Source organism: Python bivittatus, unplaced genomic scaffold (assembly GCF_059951505.1).
Source record: "Python bivittatus isolate LINGU-HERP-01145 unplaced genomic scaffold, Pbiv_v1 ctg000190_np1212, whole genome shotgun sequence".
Taxonomy (NCBI): Eukaryota; Metazoa; Chordata; class Lepidosauria; order Squamata; family Pythonidae; genus Python; species Python bivittatus.
In genome coordinates this window covers 3,024,335-3,043,104 of record NW_028277042.1, presented here as the reverse complement: position 1 = coordinate 3,043,104, position 18,770 = coordinate 3,024,335, and the positions used below count along the sequence as shown (strand labels likewise).

At 43.1% G+C, this 18,770-nt stretch overlaps 1 protein-coding gene across 3 annotated transcripts; it reads right to left on the bottom strand.

Annotated features, from left to right (window-relative positions):
- Positions 1–1,088: 1,088 nt before the first annotated feature.
- On the bottom strand, positions 1,089–16,858 carry B3GNT9 (UDP-GlcNAc:betaGal beta-1,3-N-acetylglucosaminyltransferase 9). Of its 3 annotated transcripts, none has more exons than XM_088135911.1 (3): positions 16,456–16,858; positions 11,736–11,919; positions 1,089–4,875 (listed from the first exon to the last, which is right to left on the bottom strand). In XM_088135911.1, the coding sequence occupies exon 3, from the start codon at positions 4,806–4,808 to the stop codon at positions 3,561–3,563; it is 1,248 nt and encodes a 415-aa protein (XP_087992037.1). In that variant the 5' UTR covers positions 4,809–4,875; positions 11,736–11,919; positions 16,456–16,858; the 3' UTR covers positions 1,089–3,560. The 3 variants fall into 3 exon arrangements, with proteins under 3 accessions (XP_087992037.1, XP_087992036.1, XP_025023972.2); XM_088135910.1 differs by lacking the exon at positions 16,456–16,858 and adding an exon at positions 13,785–13,920; XM_025168204.2 differs by lacking the exon at positions 11,736–11,919 and having other exon boundaries at positions 16,456–16,855.
- Positions 16,859–18,770: the final 1,912 nt, after the last annotated feature.

Here is an 18,770-nt window from a genome sequence, read left to right as displayed (position 1 = left end):
AACCTCAGGATGTTCTAAGCCTTGAGTGTGTGGACAAGCTGTCTGGTCTGGAGATGGTTCCGTTCACCAAGAATGAGGTTACCTAGTTATATATAGTATAATAATATGTAGAATAAAGCATAGGGCAGCAATGTTTTCAAGTTGTAAGTGCCAGCTTGTAATTTCACACATAATGTCAAAGGTGCCAAAATGTGTGTACTTTTATTTCCAAAATATTTTTGATATAATACAATTTACATTATTTTTAATTTAAAGTAAGAATAGCTAAAACCTCTTAAGATGTCATGTGAGAACCCAGAAGGCCTTTCACGAATTTGCTGTCCCATGAGATTATGGCCATGTCCCTCCCTCCCTCCCTCCCTCCCTTCCTTCCTTCCTTCCTTCCTCCCTCCCTCCCTCCCTCCCTCCCTTGTAAATTAATGTTATTCTTTTAATTTTGGAGAGGAGGATGTACCACTTGATAGCGTGCTTCCAGGAGGCCCATGTGGTGGAATAAGTCCCTTTTGGCTTTGTGAGTGAGTTGGGCATCAAGAGACATCCATTCTCCCCTCTTTCTCACTTCCTTCCTACATGACATCTGAGCCCAGAATCCTCAACTACCATCAACTGGGGTTTACAACAGAAATGTGGGGAGCAATTTGGGAACACTCTCACGCTAACATACCCTTTTACTACCAGCCAAACTGGTGAAGCTGCTTCCCACCACTGAATCTAGTTTCTCCTCTACACATAATGTTGCCTGATTTAGTTTCCTGGGGGGCGGGGGGGGGGCAGGTGGACACCTTTCCTTATAAAGCCCTGAACTTCAAGCAATTATTACTGATTTTCTAAGGATGCCATAGGAGAACTTACTTTGCCAGCTACTCAGGTACTAATTGTTGTTTGGTGGTGGTGGTGGTTAAAAACATCTAAACTTGGCTGTTTAAAAAAAATCAAGCGGGTCAGAAACCAGCCAGCTCCAAGGGAGGTCTTTTCAGGAATCATGGCACCCAAAAGATTTAGGTGTCTCCAGTTCATTATTTCAAAGGGAAAAACAATTGTGCTGGAAAATCCTGGATTTTATTTTGACTCATATACAACTCTTGATGTAAAGGTAGGTAGGTAGGTTTTTATTTTGAGTGACTGGAAATTTTAGTTATAATTTAAAACTGAGTCAAAGCTGGATGGTATCACCAACGGAAAGGTCTACAAGACTCTGCAAACGTTCAAAAGGACTTCTTTAGCGATGTGACATCTTTACAATGAGGCAACTGTTCTGTCCACCTGCCGCAGTTTCTATCACTTTCCCCTGTGGCCCAGAACTTGATCAGTGCCAAGCACTGTCATGAATACCATTAGCTCCCTAATATATTGCCCCAATTTGAAGGTTTGATTATAAAACTCTTCTTGAACAACTAAGAGAAGAACGTGGGAAGCCAGCTTATCAATCCCACTCGATCCTGAAAAAGTTCACACGCTGCACCAGGCCAAAACAAATTTGATTTGGTTTTAACTTGTGTTTCATACATACAACCAGTTGGGATTTATTTGACTATGTGAGCCCAACTAACTGTGGCTTATTTAATAAATCATGATTCAGCCAGTGATTCAGCATCTGATTACTTAGAATCCAACTGTACAATAGAGGTCTCTTAAAGTTTTGAAAGATTCTTGAGTTAAAAAAAGATGAACTGAAAACAAGCTCTGGAACTATATTTGAAGGGGTTAAAAATTAAGATTGTTAAAAATTCAGGGAAAGAATACAGGGTTGGCTTATTTGATCAAGGTTAAAATAGAAAATTAGTTATATCTGGGTTTCCTTACTGGACTTTTGCTGACAAAGAATGAATGATGAGGCTTTGGGATTATGTTTTTTAGTTAAGAGATGAGTTATGGGCTGAAGAGAGTATATGTTGTATTAAGAGATGGTGATAAGCTACTGAAATTGTTCTTACTTACTGGGATGGAGGAGGAAGCTTTTTTCTTCCTTCATCCCATGTCTTTTTTTCCTTTTTTTTTTCCTTTTCTTTTCTATGCTCCCCCCCCCCTTTTTTGGGTATTTTTCTTTTTGCATTTCTTTTTTCTTTTTAGTTTGTATTCGTCTGAATTCTTTCTATTTGTAATTCGTAATAAAATTATTTGGGGGGGGGGAAGGGAACCCAACTAGCTGATGCTTTGATGTAAATGACCAATGACTGATCCAAAAGGGGGGTTGGTCCATCATGTACACATGGTTCTTTAGAACAGCTCTTTCCCATATCCAGAGAGATCCCCCAAGTTTAAAATCACTTTTCACTTCACCTGAATTATAGACCCTCTATAATACACTTCCATTTTGTTTTTAGGGCCAAATGCTGTGTAATGCTTCTTTATTTGATCACACTGCTGCCTGCAGCCTCCACACACCCCTTCTCTTCTCTTCTCTTCTCTTCTCTTCTCTTCTCTTCTCTTCTCTTCTCTTCTCTTCTCTTCTCTTCTCTTCTCTTCTCTTCTCTTCTCTTCTCTTCTCACCAAAGGGCCAGAAACAGCTATCAGAAATTGGTAATGTGGCTTCCTGCCACTTTTGAAGTGGGAACCATACACAAAATACAGCACAAGCCCTAGAATAGGCTTAAGAAAATCCCTAAACTTCCCTTCATCGCCCCTCAAAGAGAAAAAGAACAAAAGCAGAGCATTTTCATTCCACCCACCTTGTGCCATCCCTAGGGGCACCCACAATATGATAAATACCCCCATTAAAAATTTACTCTTCCCGGTGAAATAAGTTGAGAATTTTGTTTGGGTTTTGCAGCATATAGAATTGACCAAGGAAGAACTAGATTTGGCCAATTTGACTACTCTGTTGAAAGCACAAGGTGGTCAATTAAAGCACAGTGTTTTAGACCATTGTCAGAGTAGGTGGATAGAAACTATCTTTGTGGGCAGTTGCAGAAAGCAAGCTGGTCTTTTTTTTCATTGGCATAAGGTGGCTGTGCAACACCTGGCCTTTTCCCCAAGCACACCATTGCAAGCTTACCAAATAAATTACATCAGACACCATAAAGTACTATAGGAATAGCAGGTCCATTGAACACAAAACCAGCCAATAGGTTGGGTAAAAAAATGACCAAACAGGGTGCATTTTGCGGGTATCTGCTTCTGGGAATTCTCCTATGATGCTCATGATTTTAAAAGTCATCAGAAGGACTTCCTGTTAATTAGACTACTTTTGGAAGAATTGCATAGATGAGTTCATAATACTGTACTAGGTAGCTTTGTGTCTGGCATTGGTTATAAAAGATGAGCTGGGATGGTTGTGTTTTAAATATCTCACCCTGCAAAAACTATACTAAGTAGCCCTCAAGACTCAACAAGGCACAGTGTTAAACTGTAGAGCTGAACCAGATCATTGAAGACCTAGCACTGCCTTCATGCAACATGCTAAGCTTGATTAGCATTAACCTTGGTTGATTGGTTTGTGGGTTAGCACATGGTTCCAAATCAATCCCTCTGGTTGGTTTATGGTTCAATGTATTGTGTGGACCCAGAAAAAGGATAATTCGATATCCTTATGTAAACCCAGCCATGGTGTCAATCAGCCCTTAGGCAGCATAATTTTTGGCAGCGTCTTTAGTTTTCCTCTTCCATCGGAAAGCTTTCCTTATTTGCTTGTTTTGGGTGCAAGAAAGTCGTGGATTGTGAAGGAGATTCCACATTAGCCAGATTTCAGCTATCTTCAGACCATGGACTACCATGAGGTCTTTGTAGAAACAAGGATCAAAAGTCTGCAGGTTGGGAGCTGCAGAAGGTTTGGGTATTCCAAAAGTCTTGAACCCTTCATGTGAGATGGGCTTCAAGTTGATTCTTTGCAAGCACATGCCCAAGAAGACGTCATCGATTGGAAAGAGTTCCACTTGAGTGCAAGCTTGAGCAAGTTTCTTCAAGGTACTGATAGATAATAAGAACCCACCACCCCCAGCATAGGCTGGGTACATACCCAGTCCATACATTGTTTCTGGAATATAATACTTGCTTTTGCGGACTCGGATTGGTTGTGCATTGTAGATGATATCCCCAACAAAGAGGTCCTCAGAAGGATTGCAGCTTTCGAGGAAATTGACAATGTTTTCCATGTTGACAAAAACATCAGCATCACCTTTGAATATGAACTTGGTCCTGGAACAAAATTCATCGGCCCAGCTTAGGAAATGTATCTCTTTCAAGGTCAAGTTGAAGAAAGTATCCAGGAAGTCCCACAACAAAATATCCCGGTATAACTGGCTCTCTTGATGAACCAGAGTCTCCCACGTTGGCAGTGCTGTCTTATTCTTTGGAATTCCTAGGAGGAAAACTCTTTGGACCTGCATCCCGTTTACCAGGCCTTCTCTCCCCCATGTTTTGCGTACAATCTCACGGTGGTCAAACTCCTCAACCAGCGACTTTATGGCAATGAGCAAAAAGGGCCTTTCTGAGCTTCTCATGCATTTCTTTGGTTGATTAATGAGAAGATTGAATTTCCTGTTGTCTTTGTTCCTAAGGTAAAGTCTAAAATCAAATGTGGAACGTGTCAAGGGTGCTGGATTGGTGACTTGGTCTTCCTGGCTCTCCAACTTGGCATCTTTCATAGGCAAGATGACTCTAGGTTCTGATGCCTGCGTCTGCACATTCGACTCTTTCTGGAAAATGGCAGGAACACGGGAAGCCCTGTGAGTTGCTGCTGGGGTCTTCTTCTGGCCTTCCACTTTTTCTTCTCTATGGGATGTGTGGCCCAACTGGGAATAGAGCATGGTGAAAAGAGCTACCACCAGGCAAAGTGTGCAGATAGCATCGCTCCTGAGTTGAACTCTCATTGTTTCCAGGAATTTCAAAGAAATATCCAAAGTAGTTCTAGGGGAAATCTTTGGTGGTTATGTCCATCTGCAAATACAGACACTGTAGGTTAGTACAAGCTTTGCAACTTCATTCAGAATCTATCAAAGGTCCTCCATTCAGGACAGGGACATTAATAATAATTTAATAATAATTTGTAAAGTTTATATGCTGCCCAACTCCCAGTGACTCTGAGCTAAGTTAGCAGCAATAGCTCAATAAAGGCTGATGCATTTTTTAAAGTAATAGTTTAGGTTCATTTTCAGCTAGGCAGTTCATCTATCCCCATTTACACATCTGAACATTCAGTAGATAATAGAGAAGAGAAGCCAGACCAAACTCATCCGATGGTTACTACACCTGTTTGATCATTGGGAAGCAGGATAATTGTCCACAGCGCTAAGTACAGTGTGCAATATCAGAAAGATGTAGAGAATGGCCTTGAGGGGCAGGAGGAAGAGATGCAACTAAGACAACAGTCAGATAAAAGAAATCTGAGTCTGGGACAGAAAGGTAATTTGAGAAAGCATCTCAGACATGACCCTCCCTAGTCCTCATGAAGATAAAGGGAAGGAAGAAGGAAGCACATTCAGACTTGCAAGATCCCATTACTGTAGCTTTACAATAAAAGTAGTCCTGACCTACATGGCACTGGGTTCCTAGTCTGATCTACCTTGAAGGGTTGACAAGCACCTACTTTAGAAAAGGATTTTGGTTCTTACGAATCTCAAGACACAAATACCTTCAAGGATGGAAGAGATCCATCTGGGCATCATCAGAACATAAGAAATAAATGTCTTACATCAGACCAGCATCCTGTTTCCCAAGGCAGGGAGCCAGATGCCTCTGGGAAATTCCCAGGTGCCATGTTAAAAACACAGAACAGTTGTGTGCTTGAGAGACTTCAACTAATGCCTGAGTGGTAGTTTATTTCTTTATTTATTAGATTTGGATCCTGCTTTTATATTTGTACCACTCCAGGCAACATATTTAATGCTCTCACCTCCTATTTTCCCCACAACAGCAGCCCTGTGGAGTTGGTTGTACTGAGAGAGGAGTGACTGGCCAAAGTCACCCAGCCAGCTTCTGGGCCTAAGGGAGGACTAGAACTCATGGTCTCTTGGCTTCTAATCCAGCACCTTCTCTCCGACACCAAACTGGCTCATACAAATGATGTCGAGAATTCTCACTGGGAATTCTTCTTTCCATTTATGGATAAAGATTTTGGAATGCAATCACATCTTTGCAGCAAAGTCCGTAAGAGTTGATGTATCTTCATGGTGGTGGTGGTGGTGGTGGTGGGTACTATTACTATCAATACTACTGTTGGCTAGATTTATATCCCACTTTTTCTCCAGTTCAAGGTAACTTACATGGGAATGTCCCTTCATTTTATTCTCAGAACAATAACCATGTGGGATAGGTTGGACTGAGAGACAAGAACTGGCTCACAGTCCCTCAGGGAACTTCCAGGACTTTGTATGTCTGTGTATGTGTGTACAGAACCCAGGTCTTCCCAGTCTAAATCCAACAACAACCCTGCGAGGTAAGTTGGGATAAAAGAGAGGGATGGCCCTAACTCTCCCAGGAGTTTCCATGCCTAAGGCAGGACAACAACCTGGGTGTCCCAACTCCTAGTCCAGCACCTGCACCACTACACCTTTGGCTCTTGGGCTGAGAGGGAGGGTCTTGCTCCAGATCCCTCAGGGAGCTTCTGTGGCTGAGAGGGATTTGAACTGGGGCCTCTCTGGCTCTAAGGCCACCTTAACATCAACATCCCATTGGCCTCTTTGTGGCCATTTAAGAACAATCTTCAGGGTGGGGTGGGGCAGCTTTCACAAGTGTTCCTTGCTCCCAACCTCAGAATTGGATATGAGAGGGTTCATGACTCCAGGAGGTTTCTCAGCAGAAGAGAACACCGAGCCCCTGGTGATACCGTCACCATCCCACTTGGCTCAAGCTGAAAGAGGGAAGTCAGAATCAGCTTTGTCTGAGCCAGCCTAGCCTTTATCTCTGGATTTCCCGGTGGACTCCCATCCAGGGGTGTTATTAGATCTGGTTCTTTGAACCAGTTCACTCTTCTCCTCTAGCTCTAAGGAGAGGAGGGCAGCAAGCTGGCATCCTTCACCACCAACGAGCAGGAACTGGATGCATCCCCACAAGGTGGAGGGGGCACCTCTTTCATTAGCCTTTGTCACGATTCAACAGGCAGCAGGCAGGCCTAGAAGGGTGGAGCGCATTCAACAGTTGCCACGTGCAATCCAGAAGCACCAGGACCAAACATAAGGCTGGGCACTGCCTCACACTGCCCAGGAAGGTGAGAAGGAAGGTGCCTCCTATCCCTGTGGGAAGCTATCTCTGATAGCATGAGTCCTGCTAGCACTCCTGCTTAGCTTGCCCCAGTCCTTAACTTGCTGAGAAGAAAATTGTTGCCCCACTAAGAACTGGCCAGGTCCAGCTGTGCCCCTCTTTCTGTAAAGCAGCCAAATCTCTCCTCTTATTGCCACCACAGACCCCCAATCCAAGAAACAGCTGAATGTTCAAGGGACCATTTATTCCAGTGACATCATAGGATCACTAGTCACACCTTTTTCAAATGGGCCACTGCCATAGAGAGCATAGACACTTCTGAATACACACCCCCAATGTAGCAGATGCCTGAAGATCAGGATTCTCAGGAGACATGGATGGCTCAGGAACAGAGCCTTACTCTTGAGTCATAGCTTCTAATGAACAGCTTGATGGTTGACAGCTGGAATGTAGGTGGTGTCCCAAAGCTTTATAAGCTCTCAGTTGTGGAGAAAGTATGGGGTTTATAGAATTATACAGTAGTATAATTCTACTGTGTTGTTGATTGCTTTATTGCAGCAACCCTTGTTGACTCTTGGCCTTCACTCCAGAGTTGACTTTAATGAATGGTGCCCTTGAACTTTTGGAAATCAGTCTTGGAGTGATTCCTGATCCTGTTGGAAGGGTGGGCTGTCTGACCTTGTTTAGTAGCTGCCTGGTGGAATGATCTTCTGAATACCTGAATCAGAACTGGATGACTTTCTGGTGGAGGTCTGTGCTAATCCTCCTCAACCTGGTTTTCTTCAGATGTGGTCAGTTGCCTTAATCTACCACCAACCAAATTGGAGTAGGCTTAAATACTGGAATTCCTGCTTAACTATAGCATATTTTGAACTTCTCACTCTTCCTGCTTGAAATGGCTGTTAAGATGGAGAGGTTTTTAAGCAATTCAGCAATTCCTGTTGGGTTGGAGCTACAAAGATGGACCAGATATAAGAGAGTTTTCCAGCATCTGCCAGTTGGGATTTATATTGCAAGGTAGGTGTGGTCAGAGATGGACTGAGATGCTGTGATAATGTCAGGAGTTTGGAAATTAGAAATCGTGTGTGTGTGTGTACTTTCTCCATGTTGCTAAGATGAGAAAATGTCAACTCCCATAATTCCTATTCAAAATGACCTTCAATGGGAGCACTCTCCTCTATGAAAACAGCCATCCTACAGTTTTACCCCCCATCTAAAATAGAGCAGTGCATTAGGGTAGCTGTGTGGACTTGGGAATTGCTTCTCTGAATTATGCAGCCTGTTGAAAGTTTCTGATTTGTGAATGGCAAAGATTCACCAAGGCCTTCACTTCTACCTGTCTTGGTCTCCAAGGGACGTGTACTGTTTGCTGCCTAGAAGGATTTTCACATTCACATCTGAACAAAGTGCCTGTTTGGATTGACATGGGACATCCACAGGGTGGGGAAAAAGTCATGGGAGGGAGGGCAAGGCTGTGCAACTGAAGTCCTGTTTTTTTTTTTTTTAATATATCATGTGGGCATAGAAAAGTGCATGGGTTCAATCATGTGGTTGTGGCTGCCATCTTGACTTTTTTGACCCACTCCTGGTGGATGCTCCTGCTATAATGACTTTTTTAAAAACCAGTGTTGTTGTTTTGTTAAAAATTGGTGTAGCACATGTACTAAAATTAGAACTGGGTAGAGTGTTTTTTTTTTTTTTTCCTGCATAGGTTTTAATTCTGGATCCTTTAGGGCTGATCACTATGGTATGCCAAACTAATTTTTAATATGACAGAAGAGGGGAAAAGAATGATTTGTGAGTTGTTTAATAATCATGTCAATTTATCAAAATAAATTGAAAGGTTATTAGTTAAATTTGGTTAAACAAGTTAAATTAGATCAAGGTTTTGCCTAGGATGATGATGATTCCTCTTCCTCTTTATGATTTCCAGCATACTCAACAGAAGTCAGTTTTAATCTTAATTTTGGATTATCAGTTCAGGGCTGGAAGATGCTGAATGACCACTAGGTGGCAGCAAAGCATTGCAGAACTCTCCTCTCTTTGCTGCCCTCTCTTGTCTGGCTAGATTTCTGCAGCCTAACTACAGCTGCCTGCTTTAGTCCCCCACTCCACCCATCCTACCCCCTAGCAAAAGCTGTCAAATCTCTTATTTCTCCTTCCCGTTCCAGTTAGGTGGCAGCATCTAGCTGATCTCAAAAGCTAACTAAGTTTAGACCCGGTTCATATTTGCAGGGCCACCACCAGGAATTCTCAGGGCTGTCTGATCAGATGGAAGTCAAAGAACATCCTACAGGGAGGCAAATTCTTTCCATAACATGTCAAGAAAATGCTTTGGATGAATTTGAGGTTGCCAAAGTCAAGCGTGACTTGAAGACTTGACTTTTAGAGGACATAGAAAGCTCGCTTGCTTGTTTTTCAGTCTCTTTTCAGTCCATCTGATAAACTGAGTCCCACCCTTGGAATCACCAGTTGGTCTGACTTATACAAGCTGTGCTGTTTTATGAAAGGGAAATATTCTGAAATATTATATTCTTATATAAGAATATAATGCACGGTACAAGATGTGTTCAGCTGATTGCAAGGCTCAGAAATGTTGAGTCCTGGATCCTGTTGAGTGAGGATTTTAGTACAGAGTTGGCTTGCCCTAAGACTCATGACAAATGACAGCCTTGGCTGAGATTCTGGCCCTCTTCCTGGTGTAGTTCCATAAACTCAGGTCCTGGAACCCACTTTGGGTGAGATGATGCTCCAACTTTTCCATGATTTAACCGATTTTGCAGGCCAATCTCTCGGAGGCGATGGGAAAGCAAGCCAACCCCTTGTGCTGTCAGTGGCTACAATCGCTCCCAAGGCCAGGACCACCCTCACAGTATCAGAGCAAAGGCCAGCAAATAGAGAAGATGGAAGTCCCCTCGTTAGAAAAGCACAGCAGAACAGTTTTCTTGATTCATGTCATAAATAGTAGACTTGGTTGAAACCTGGTGCTAAACTGCAGTGTGTTTTAATCGCCATTTGTTGAAAATACCTTTACATTTAGCATAATATGTGGATCTAGGCAATGTACTTTGTTTTTGGCTTAGCGTATCTTGCCCTCTGTGTCTTTGCTGGTTGGTCTGGTTTTGCTTTCACATCATGCATGAATCAAGGCATCATGGCTTGCAAACTATAGACTGAGGCTTACTATGATGTGCAAATCAGGGGAATCAAAAAAATAAATGCTGCAGTTGAAGCCCTGACTTTCTGACAAATGTCACATGTAAAAAGGGTTAGTCAAGCTTCCATTGTGTGCTTGAAGCTGCCATCTTGACTTTTTTGACCCCCCAGCACACTCCTGGTGTGAATCCAGCCAAGGTGATTTAGTTTATGAAACATGGTTAAAACAAGCCATACTACAGAACTGGCCAAGGTTTTTCGGTCTGGGGGAGACCACCCTTGTTTGGGAAGAAATATGACCACCGTGTGACAAAGTGGGTCTGTCCTGGTGACAAAGTGATGTAAGTGGGGCCAAATAATTTCAGCCTGGTTGGCGGGGATCTCAGTTTTAATCACAATGTATAAATTAGGCTTACCTGGGCCATGTTTTTCCCAAAAAGCCTTAAACAGGGGTAGTGAGGGTGGGGGAAGGTATTTGTATGGCTTCAACTGCCTGATAATTTTAAGTTGCTTCTTTCTCCGCACTGGCGGGTTGTCGCCTGTTTGTGACAATACAAGTCTACCTGTTCCTTTCAAATCACATTTCTGCCTGAAGAAGTTGGGTTTGTTTTGAATCATGGAAACGCAGACAAGAATGAAGCGTTTTCTAACTCAAACCAATAGGAAAGTTTTGCAGGAAAAGCCAGACTAACACTCACTACGTTCCCTACCACGACAATCCTCCATTTTGCAATTGGTCCCTTCTAAAAATGCTTCTTTTTTTTTTAAAAGGACAAGAATGAGTGAAGGGATGCCAACTTTTCATGTTGCATATTAAAACAATCAAGGAAGGGACAGCCCGTCTGGCGTGTGGAGGAATAGACAGGCGAGCATCTGATGCAACCTTTAAAGCGATCCTGATCTGCTGATTATGCAAAACAGGAAGCCACATTCACGCAGAGTTTGGAAAACCATCTGTGCCCGTTCCCCCATTTTCTAGCTGTTTTCAATCAAAGCTGATGACGAAGGAGTCATAGAGAAGATGGCTCCAAATGGCTTCATTCGGAATTCTGCCTTGAGTTTCCAAACATGAACAGCTTCCAAAAAGGCATCCATAAACAGCAAAAACTTGCGTAACACAGCTTTACGTTGAGTAAAATTAAGCCGGCAGCCTCCGTTCTGTTGGAACCTGCTTCACACGTCCCTGGTAAGTGTCACAGCAAACACTCTATTGCAGTGTTTCTCAAACTGGGCAACTTTAAGATCTGTGGACTTCCACTCCCAGAATTCCCCAGCCAGCCATGCTGGCTGGGGAATTCTGGGAGTGGAAGTCCACAGATCTTAAAGTTGCCCAGTTTGAGAAACATGGCTCTATTGTAAAGACACCCTTGGTCCATTTTCTGCTTGTAGCAAGTCATGAGGGCAACCCAGTTCTCCAAAAGAAGGGAGTTGAAGTCACTCACGGCAAAACCTGGACGTGGAATAGCAAAGCCCTGGCTGGACTGTGAGAACATATATCGCCATTTGGGGGTCCTCAATTTGGCATTCTCCTCAGCGTACGTTTGGCTTTATTCGAAGAGCAGCAATGTTCGAAGCGAGGAGGTGATGTTTCGTTTTTTTTCCCACCGCCATTCAGAAACAACCTTGCTGAATACAGATAATAAACAGAGTGCTCATGGTACAATGTTCTATGCTTGGAAAGGTTTCCACCTCTCCAAAATTTTTCTACTATCTTTACATCAGAGAGGGCCGTCTAAATATTACAATAAACATATATGAAGTACCTGTTTCCCCCTTTTTTACTGTGCCTGGAGTTTTCCATAGATATCATATATCTCTACTGTACTATATTGTCTAGGTCAGTGTTTCTCAACCTTGGCCACTTTAAGACGTCTGGACTTCAACTCCCAGAATTCCCCAGCCAGCATGCTGGCTGGGGAATTCTGGGAGTTGAAGTCCACAGATCTTAAAGTTGCCCAGTTTGAGAAACACTGTTTTAAGTTTTTGCCCACTCCCGAAGCAGTTGTTATAAAGAAAAGCTTCACAGGTGCTAAGCTGCCTGTCTCTTCCGCCCCCTTTAAAGATGAATGGATGACAATATCTATATTTATTGATGACTGGAAACCCCTTAGGGACTTTTTGAGTTAAAAAAAAAATGAACTTGTGGTTTATGGTTTTGATGATTAGACAGGATAGATTATAGAAAGAAGAGAGTCATGATGTAACTACAGAGAGAGGTTAAAATTACAAGTAGAATTATAACTGCTGTGGAGAATCTAGGAAGCTTCTTTATATTTTTATTTCTTTTTTCCCCCTATTTTCTTATTGCACTTTTAGCTTTTTCTGTTATTTTTTTTTCTTTTTCTCTCTTTTAACAGTTTGTATTCTTATTATTGCTTTTAAAACTTTTAATAAAAATTACATATATATAAAACAGATGAACAGGTAGCATGGTGGCATCTGTGAACCAGGTGCTTTCTGTAACGGTATGTGAGGAGGACTTTGGGAGACAGGAGGAAGAGTCACAGACTAGGCAATGGTCAGAGAAGAGGTAGCTGAGTCTGCAGAAGGAATGGGGGCATGGCAAATGTCTCAGAAGGGGCCCTCCCTAGTTTCTTAATAATTTTTTATTAAGTATTTTAAGACCAAAATAAAAACTAACAAGAACTAATATAAAGAAAAGAAAGAAAATCTAGAGATCCTCTTGATTTTTGAAGCTTTCAGGTCTGATAGCCCCAAGCTAATCCAAACTAAATTGATGATGATGATTAGATTATTTTGACTACCAAGAGATGGACAATCAAGAGTTCCAGAATCAGTAACTTTATGAGCCAGTCTGGGGATCTTTTAAGGGCCAGGATATAGACTAAACAAAATAAAAATTCTTTCGGTAGGATGCTGGCCCTCACATTTTTATTCTCCTTGCAAAGTAGCTTTGACGAACACACCCTGGCTGAGAGTTTGCAAGCATGATAAAACGGGGGCCTCAGGGAGTTCTTATGAGTCCATAATAAAAGTCAAAGAATGCTCCAGAGCTTAAAACAGGCCAACTCTAGTTCCTCCCTCCAGCTGTGACCCATCTTCATATGCACCCCATGTGAATTCCATGCCCAGGGTTGCAGCAAGGGTGATGCAACGCGACAACGCTGCTGGGTTCTGAATGCAGAAGGAAATGCCAGATAGGAACAGAATGAAATGAGAGGGAGGAAGAAGGTGCTGATTCTGAATCCGGATGTTCTGCTTTGCACATCTGGCCTAGGGTAAGGGCTAAGAAGCCTTCTAAGGCTGTTCAGATATTTGGGAGAGGCAGGGAGATTAAAAACCACAGAATTCCACACAGGAAAAGGAAGCTATTTGCACATCACTGGGAAAAGCACATTGCGAAAAGAGGACTAAAGCTGCCACAGTTGGTGTGACCTTTGCATATATTCATTTGCTTGTTTGTAGATATATCCCAGGTCCCAGTTAAGATACAGCAAGTCTAATTTAAAGGGAAGTGAAAGACAACTCACCACAGGAAGGAAGACCATGAGGAAGTCCCCACTGGTGAGCTATGTCGAGCTACTCGGTCTGCCCTCTGGATGCTGCTAAGGTTTGAAGGCATCTCCCAAGTTCTTGATTTGGTTTCCTTTTCTGGGGTCACTCATGCGTAAACCAAGCTCGGACTAGACAATGTTCCAACTAGGTCAGAAGTTGCCAACTTGGTGCTTTAGGCCCGAATTACCCCAGGGATTTCCTTTATTTATTTGTTAGAACCATTCTCCACCAGAAGCTCAAGACAATGAGTACTGCACTTTTTCCTCCTATTTTTCCCATGACTATCTTGGGAGGTTGGATGGAGAGAAAGACTCATCCAGTGAGCTTCCAAGGTTGGGGGGTCTCCCCAGTCCTACTCCAACATCTTTTGCTCTCATCGGGCTCCCCATCTGGCTTGTCACTTTGTGTGTGTATCTGGGGGGGGGGCGGGGAATATGTCTAATTGAAAAATGGAAAGGGGGTGACCAGCACACTGCAAAGCATCAGCTTCCACCATTGTCTAGTTAGAACTATGGCTCTGAATCCTACGTCTATCTGCTAGAAATCCCTAGAAATGAAAAATGGGTGGTTGAAGTCCAGGGCTTTGTTTGGAGAGTGCCTAGTCTGCCTAGGAAAAGAGCATAGATGAGCTGCAGAAGGTAGGGATACCCTGGGCAGCTAGAGGTGCTGGGGGGTGGTTGGGAGTAAGCCCATCCCTTTGCATTCCAGCAGATAACTGTTGAATGACTTGCTGCCACAACGCCTACCATTTTCTGAACAGGCAAGTCCCCCTCTCCCCTGGCAGCCATTTTGTGAAAGGGTCCAGGACTTGCTTTTGAAATCCCAAAGGTGGCTACCATCAGCTCCAAGGCAGCCTTGAAATGGAGGATTGTCCTCTGTAACTTGGGCTAGGTGGCCACCAGTGTAATGGAGATGCTTTTCCCCAAGCTGGAGATTCATTTCAGAGGTTCTTGCCTTTAAGCCTCAAGTCTATTTTTTTTTTCTCCATGTTTAGCCAAACAAAGCAAATTCCTTCTGATGTTTTTCTTGGGTGGGGGCCAGATTCTGCTGAATGTGCATGTTTAGGAGATGCCATTTCGTTTGCTGTCTCCGTGGCGAAGAAACGCAATGGGAAGAAACCCCCTTGGACCCCACAGACTGACTTACTGCCCTTCCCTACTGACCAGGCTACAAATAAAAGTAACATACGTTGGGGGGAAACCCTCTGGCTGTATAGGGGTCTGACTACTCGGTTTTCTTTTTCGGCTCTCCTGGAAAGCCCTGACAGGCCAATGTTCTCTGCAGCTTCTCCGTATATTGCAAAGGGGTGAGGCGAGAGATGTTTAAATTCTGCATAACAGGCTGATGTTTGAAGCATAACTATTCAGCCAGGAAAAAGTTAAGATGCGCTTATTCTCTTCAGAGAGACCCTCTAATATTCCCTCATTGCACATTCCTTGGGGCAGAAGAATTGGCACTTATCCAGTGATTTTGTTAGCATAAAACACTGAACCAAGTTAGTTAAAAACCTAGTGAGTTGCACTCACACCATAGTTTATGTTTATGGTTCTATTGTGACTGAGTGTCTCCTGCAAACCCAAACTATTTTGGTTAATTTATGGCCCAGTTATTGCGCAAATCCAGAAAATAAATCAATTTAAGAAACCAAGTTAAGAGCATGAACCCAGTAAATATTCTGCAACACTCTTCTTAGCGGACTGTGGAGCCAAGTAAAAGAACTCAACAGAGATTCCAGGACTGTTAGTGCACTATTGAACATGACTCATGTCATCACGCCCGTTGCACGCCTACCTTTGCTCAAGTTCAGTGAAGGTAAGATAGGGGTGTGTTGGGCTACACTCTGAAAGTTTGATCCAGATGCAGCCATGTTTAAAAATCGTAGGCTCAGCATACTCTGCAGAATAAATCATGATGTACGTCCTGTTAATGTAAAATGAGCTGCTCTAAATCAAAAGTTAGAGGGGCAGCCAAAATGTGCCTATCTATTCTCCCTGGCAGCAACTCAACAGAGAGTTGGCTTACCTGGAAATTTCATGTGGTTATGTCTGGGACCTTTCACAAAGCAAGGCCTATGTCTCATTGCTCCCCTGCAGAGACAGAGGGAGGGAGGGGGGAGATAATGTGGGAGAAAGCATTGCTCACAAAAGCCACATCTGCATTTTTCTTTTTTCAGCTGTCCCGTTGTATGCGTATGCAGGCATCCATTTCCAGGATAATTAGCATAGCTGAAATTAGAGTGAAATAAGAATAAGAATAACCTATTCAGCAGTTCTACTCTTTGGAATGCCATGTTCTCGAATCTCTGGTGCAGAGGAGATTTGGGGCTGTTTGTTTTGGGGTGCGCCTTTGGGCAACTGTGTTCTTCCAGTCTGGAAACGCTCTGAAAGTAAACCGCCCTTTCTCTGCCCTGTGGAAGATCAGCTCAGTCCTGCCCCCGCTTCAAGAGGAAATGCAAGCCTCGGGAAAGGTGGTGCTTGGGTGGGCAGCATCTCTGAGCCCATTTGCCGACGGTGGGGAGGCAAGGGGGGAACATCTCCCAAGATATTGCAGAGGGCCAAGAGAAAGGTGGGGCTTCTCCTTTACCACCGGGTCCGTCGTACAGTATAAGCAAATCCTCCCAATCTGATGCAAAGGTTTGACTCTTACCTCTACAGCCATCCCATCGTCTGCCTCCGCTCGGTAACGCTCCGGCCACAGTTTGCCAAGTCGGCACATCTGGATCCTGTTAGTTCTGGCATTCCAAATGTATAGTTTGGAAATGGTAGCTGAGTTGCAGTGAGAGAGGTTCTTTTTCCTTCTCGGGCGTTTCACTAAGGATCTGCTTTTTCTACACGGGGTTACATGGAAACATGTCTTGCCCTCCTCCTCCGTCCCGCTCCGCCCCACCACGGCCCAAGTCTCCTTTCCAAGAATGGCCTTTCTGCATGTGAGGATGAACGAGATCTCAGCCCTGCCTGAAGCAAGGCGGCTCAGCTGGCCTCCAACGCCTGGTCACGTGGCTTCTGAGCAGATGCTTCAGGCCAAGAGACTCGCATGTGCTCGGTGGCCTGCCCCATACAGATGTTTGCCAGCAGCAGCAGCAGCAGCAGAATTGGCAGGATGTGCACACAGATGAGGCTTGTTCTGTAAACGGACCTCCTGCTAGATTGCCTTGCCAAAGCTGGACAAAGTATTCTGTTATTGTATTGTCGAAGGCTTTCACGGCCGGCATACGATGGCTGGTGTGGGTCTTCCGGGCTGTGTGGCCGTGTTCTGGAAGCTTTAGTTCCTAACGTTTCGCCAGCATCTGTGACCGGCATCTTCGGAGGACAGGAGCACAGACAGGAGCAGTTCTCTCTGGAGCAGTCACATCACCCTGGGCACAGAGAGAACCGCTCCTGTCTGTGCTCCTGTCCTCCGAAGATGCTGGTCACAGATGCTGGTGAAACGTTAGGAAACAAAACTTCCAGAACACGGCCACACAGCCCGGAAGACCCACATCAGCTATTCTCTTATTCTTTCTTTAAAAAATCACAGTAAATGTAGCTCCTTATCAAAAAGGAAATGATTAGAGCTTGAAAGCGTAGCTTCAGTGAGAACACCAAGACTTGAGGGTAGAGGGTAAGCCTACAGACCCCCAACCCCCAACATACACAACCACATTTATATTTATATTTCATTTCGGCTATGTTTGTCCCATATACTTAAACTTGGCTACAGCATTAACTCCTTTTCTGGATTTGCACAATACAGTGAACCCTCATCTCACCCAAAGGCCAACACAAATCCCGTTTTTTTCTTTTACATTTTTAAATAATCTTTAACAAAGCAATCTTTAATCTTAAAAAAAAAATAGAAAAATTAAAAGTACAAACTAAGAAGGAAAAGAAAAATGAGAAAAAAATCTCTTATATTTTATACTTGTCAATAGTCATTGGTTTACCAATGAATTCAGTACAATAATATGAACAATGCAAGAATCTCTGCCCTAGAAACACCTATTGCTGCATCCTTTGATTATTTGAAAATATGCAAATCCCTCCTACTGTGTTTTGCCTCTTTAAAATTCCTTAATTTCTTCACTCTTGATTTATCTCCATTGAGACTTGATAACATCAAGGGGCAGAGTTTGTGGGAGGCATTAAGAAAAGTGTGAGCAATTGACGCTGATAGAAACTATTTTGCCTACTCCTTATTTTAAGATTTTCTAATGCTGGTAAAGACCGGTAAGTTGGGGTGTCCACCCCAAAGCCATACATGGCATTAAAGCCTTTTTTGCTATCAAATCCATTGCACAAATTTTAGTTTAAATCACACCTCCCTCCTTCAACCAGTCCAAGACCAACAAGCTGTTATCTCCAGGAAACAGAGTTCAATCCTTTTAAACACTGGACGGAGCACTTATTTGATTATTTGGGCTCTATTTTATGCACATTCAAAAACCAACAAGGTTTCAATATGGAATGGTAAAAAGGAAACAAATCCAATTAAGTCTTAAGCCAGTATGTACATTAGGTACAAGGGTTGTAACACCGAGCACAATAGTCAAAAGGATGCAAATTATGGAATTAAAAATTAGTGCCAGTAGCAGGTAAAGATGTATATTTTATCCAGATTGTTCTTTATGCAATGTATGAGATGTGAAGCAGCTTCTCAAAGTGTTTTGAAAATATACTAGCCTGTAGTACAATTGCTCTTCTGATGAGGTTGCATTGAATTTTAAGATGCTTTAGTTCAGTGTTTTTCAAACTTGGCAACTTTAAGACAAGTGGACTTCAGCTCCCAGAATTCCCCAGCCAGTCATGCTGGCTGGGGAATTCTGGGAGTTGAAGTCCACACATCTTAAAGTTGCCAAGTTTGAAAAACACTGCTTTGGTTAGTTCTTGGATGACAGCCATCCATACTTGTGCATCTAAGTAAATACTAAAAATACTGCTTTTCTGCTGCTGAAATGATTACCTCTGATTTGCTCCCCAACCATT

Coding starts and splice junctions, on each gene's coding strand:
- B3GNT9 (XM_088135911.1), bottom strand. CDS start 4,808: ATGAGAGTTCAACTCAGGAGCGATGCTATCTGCACACTTTGCCTGGTG.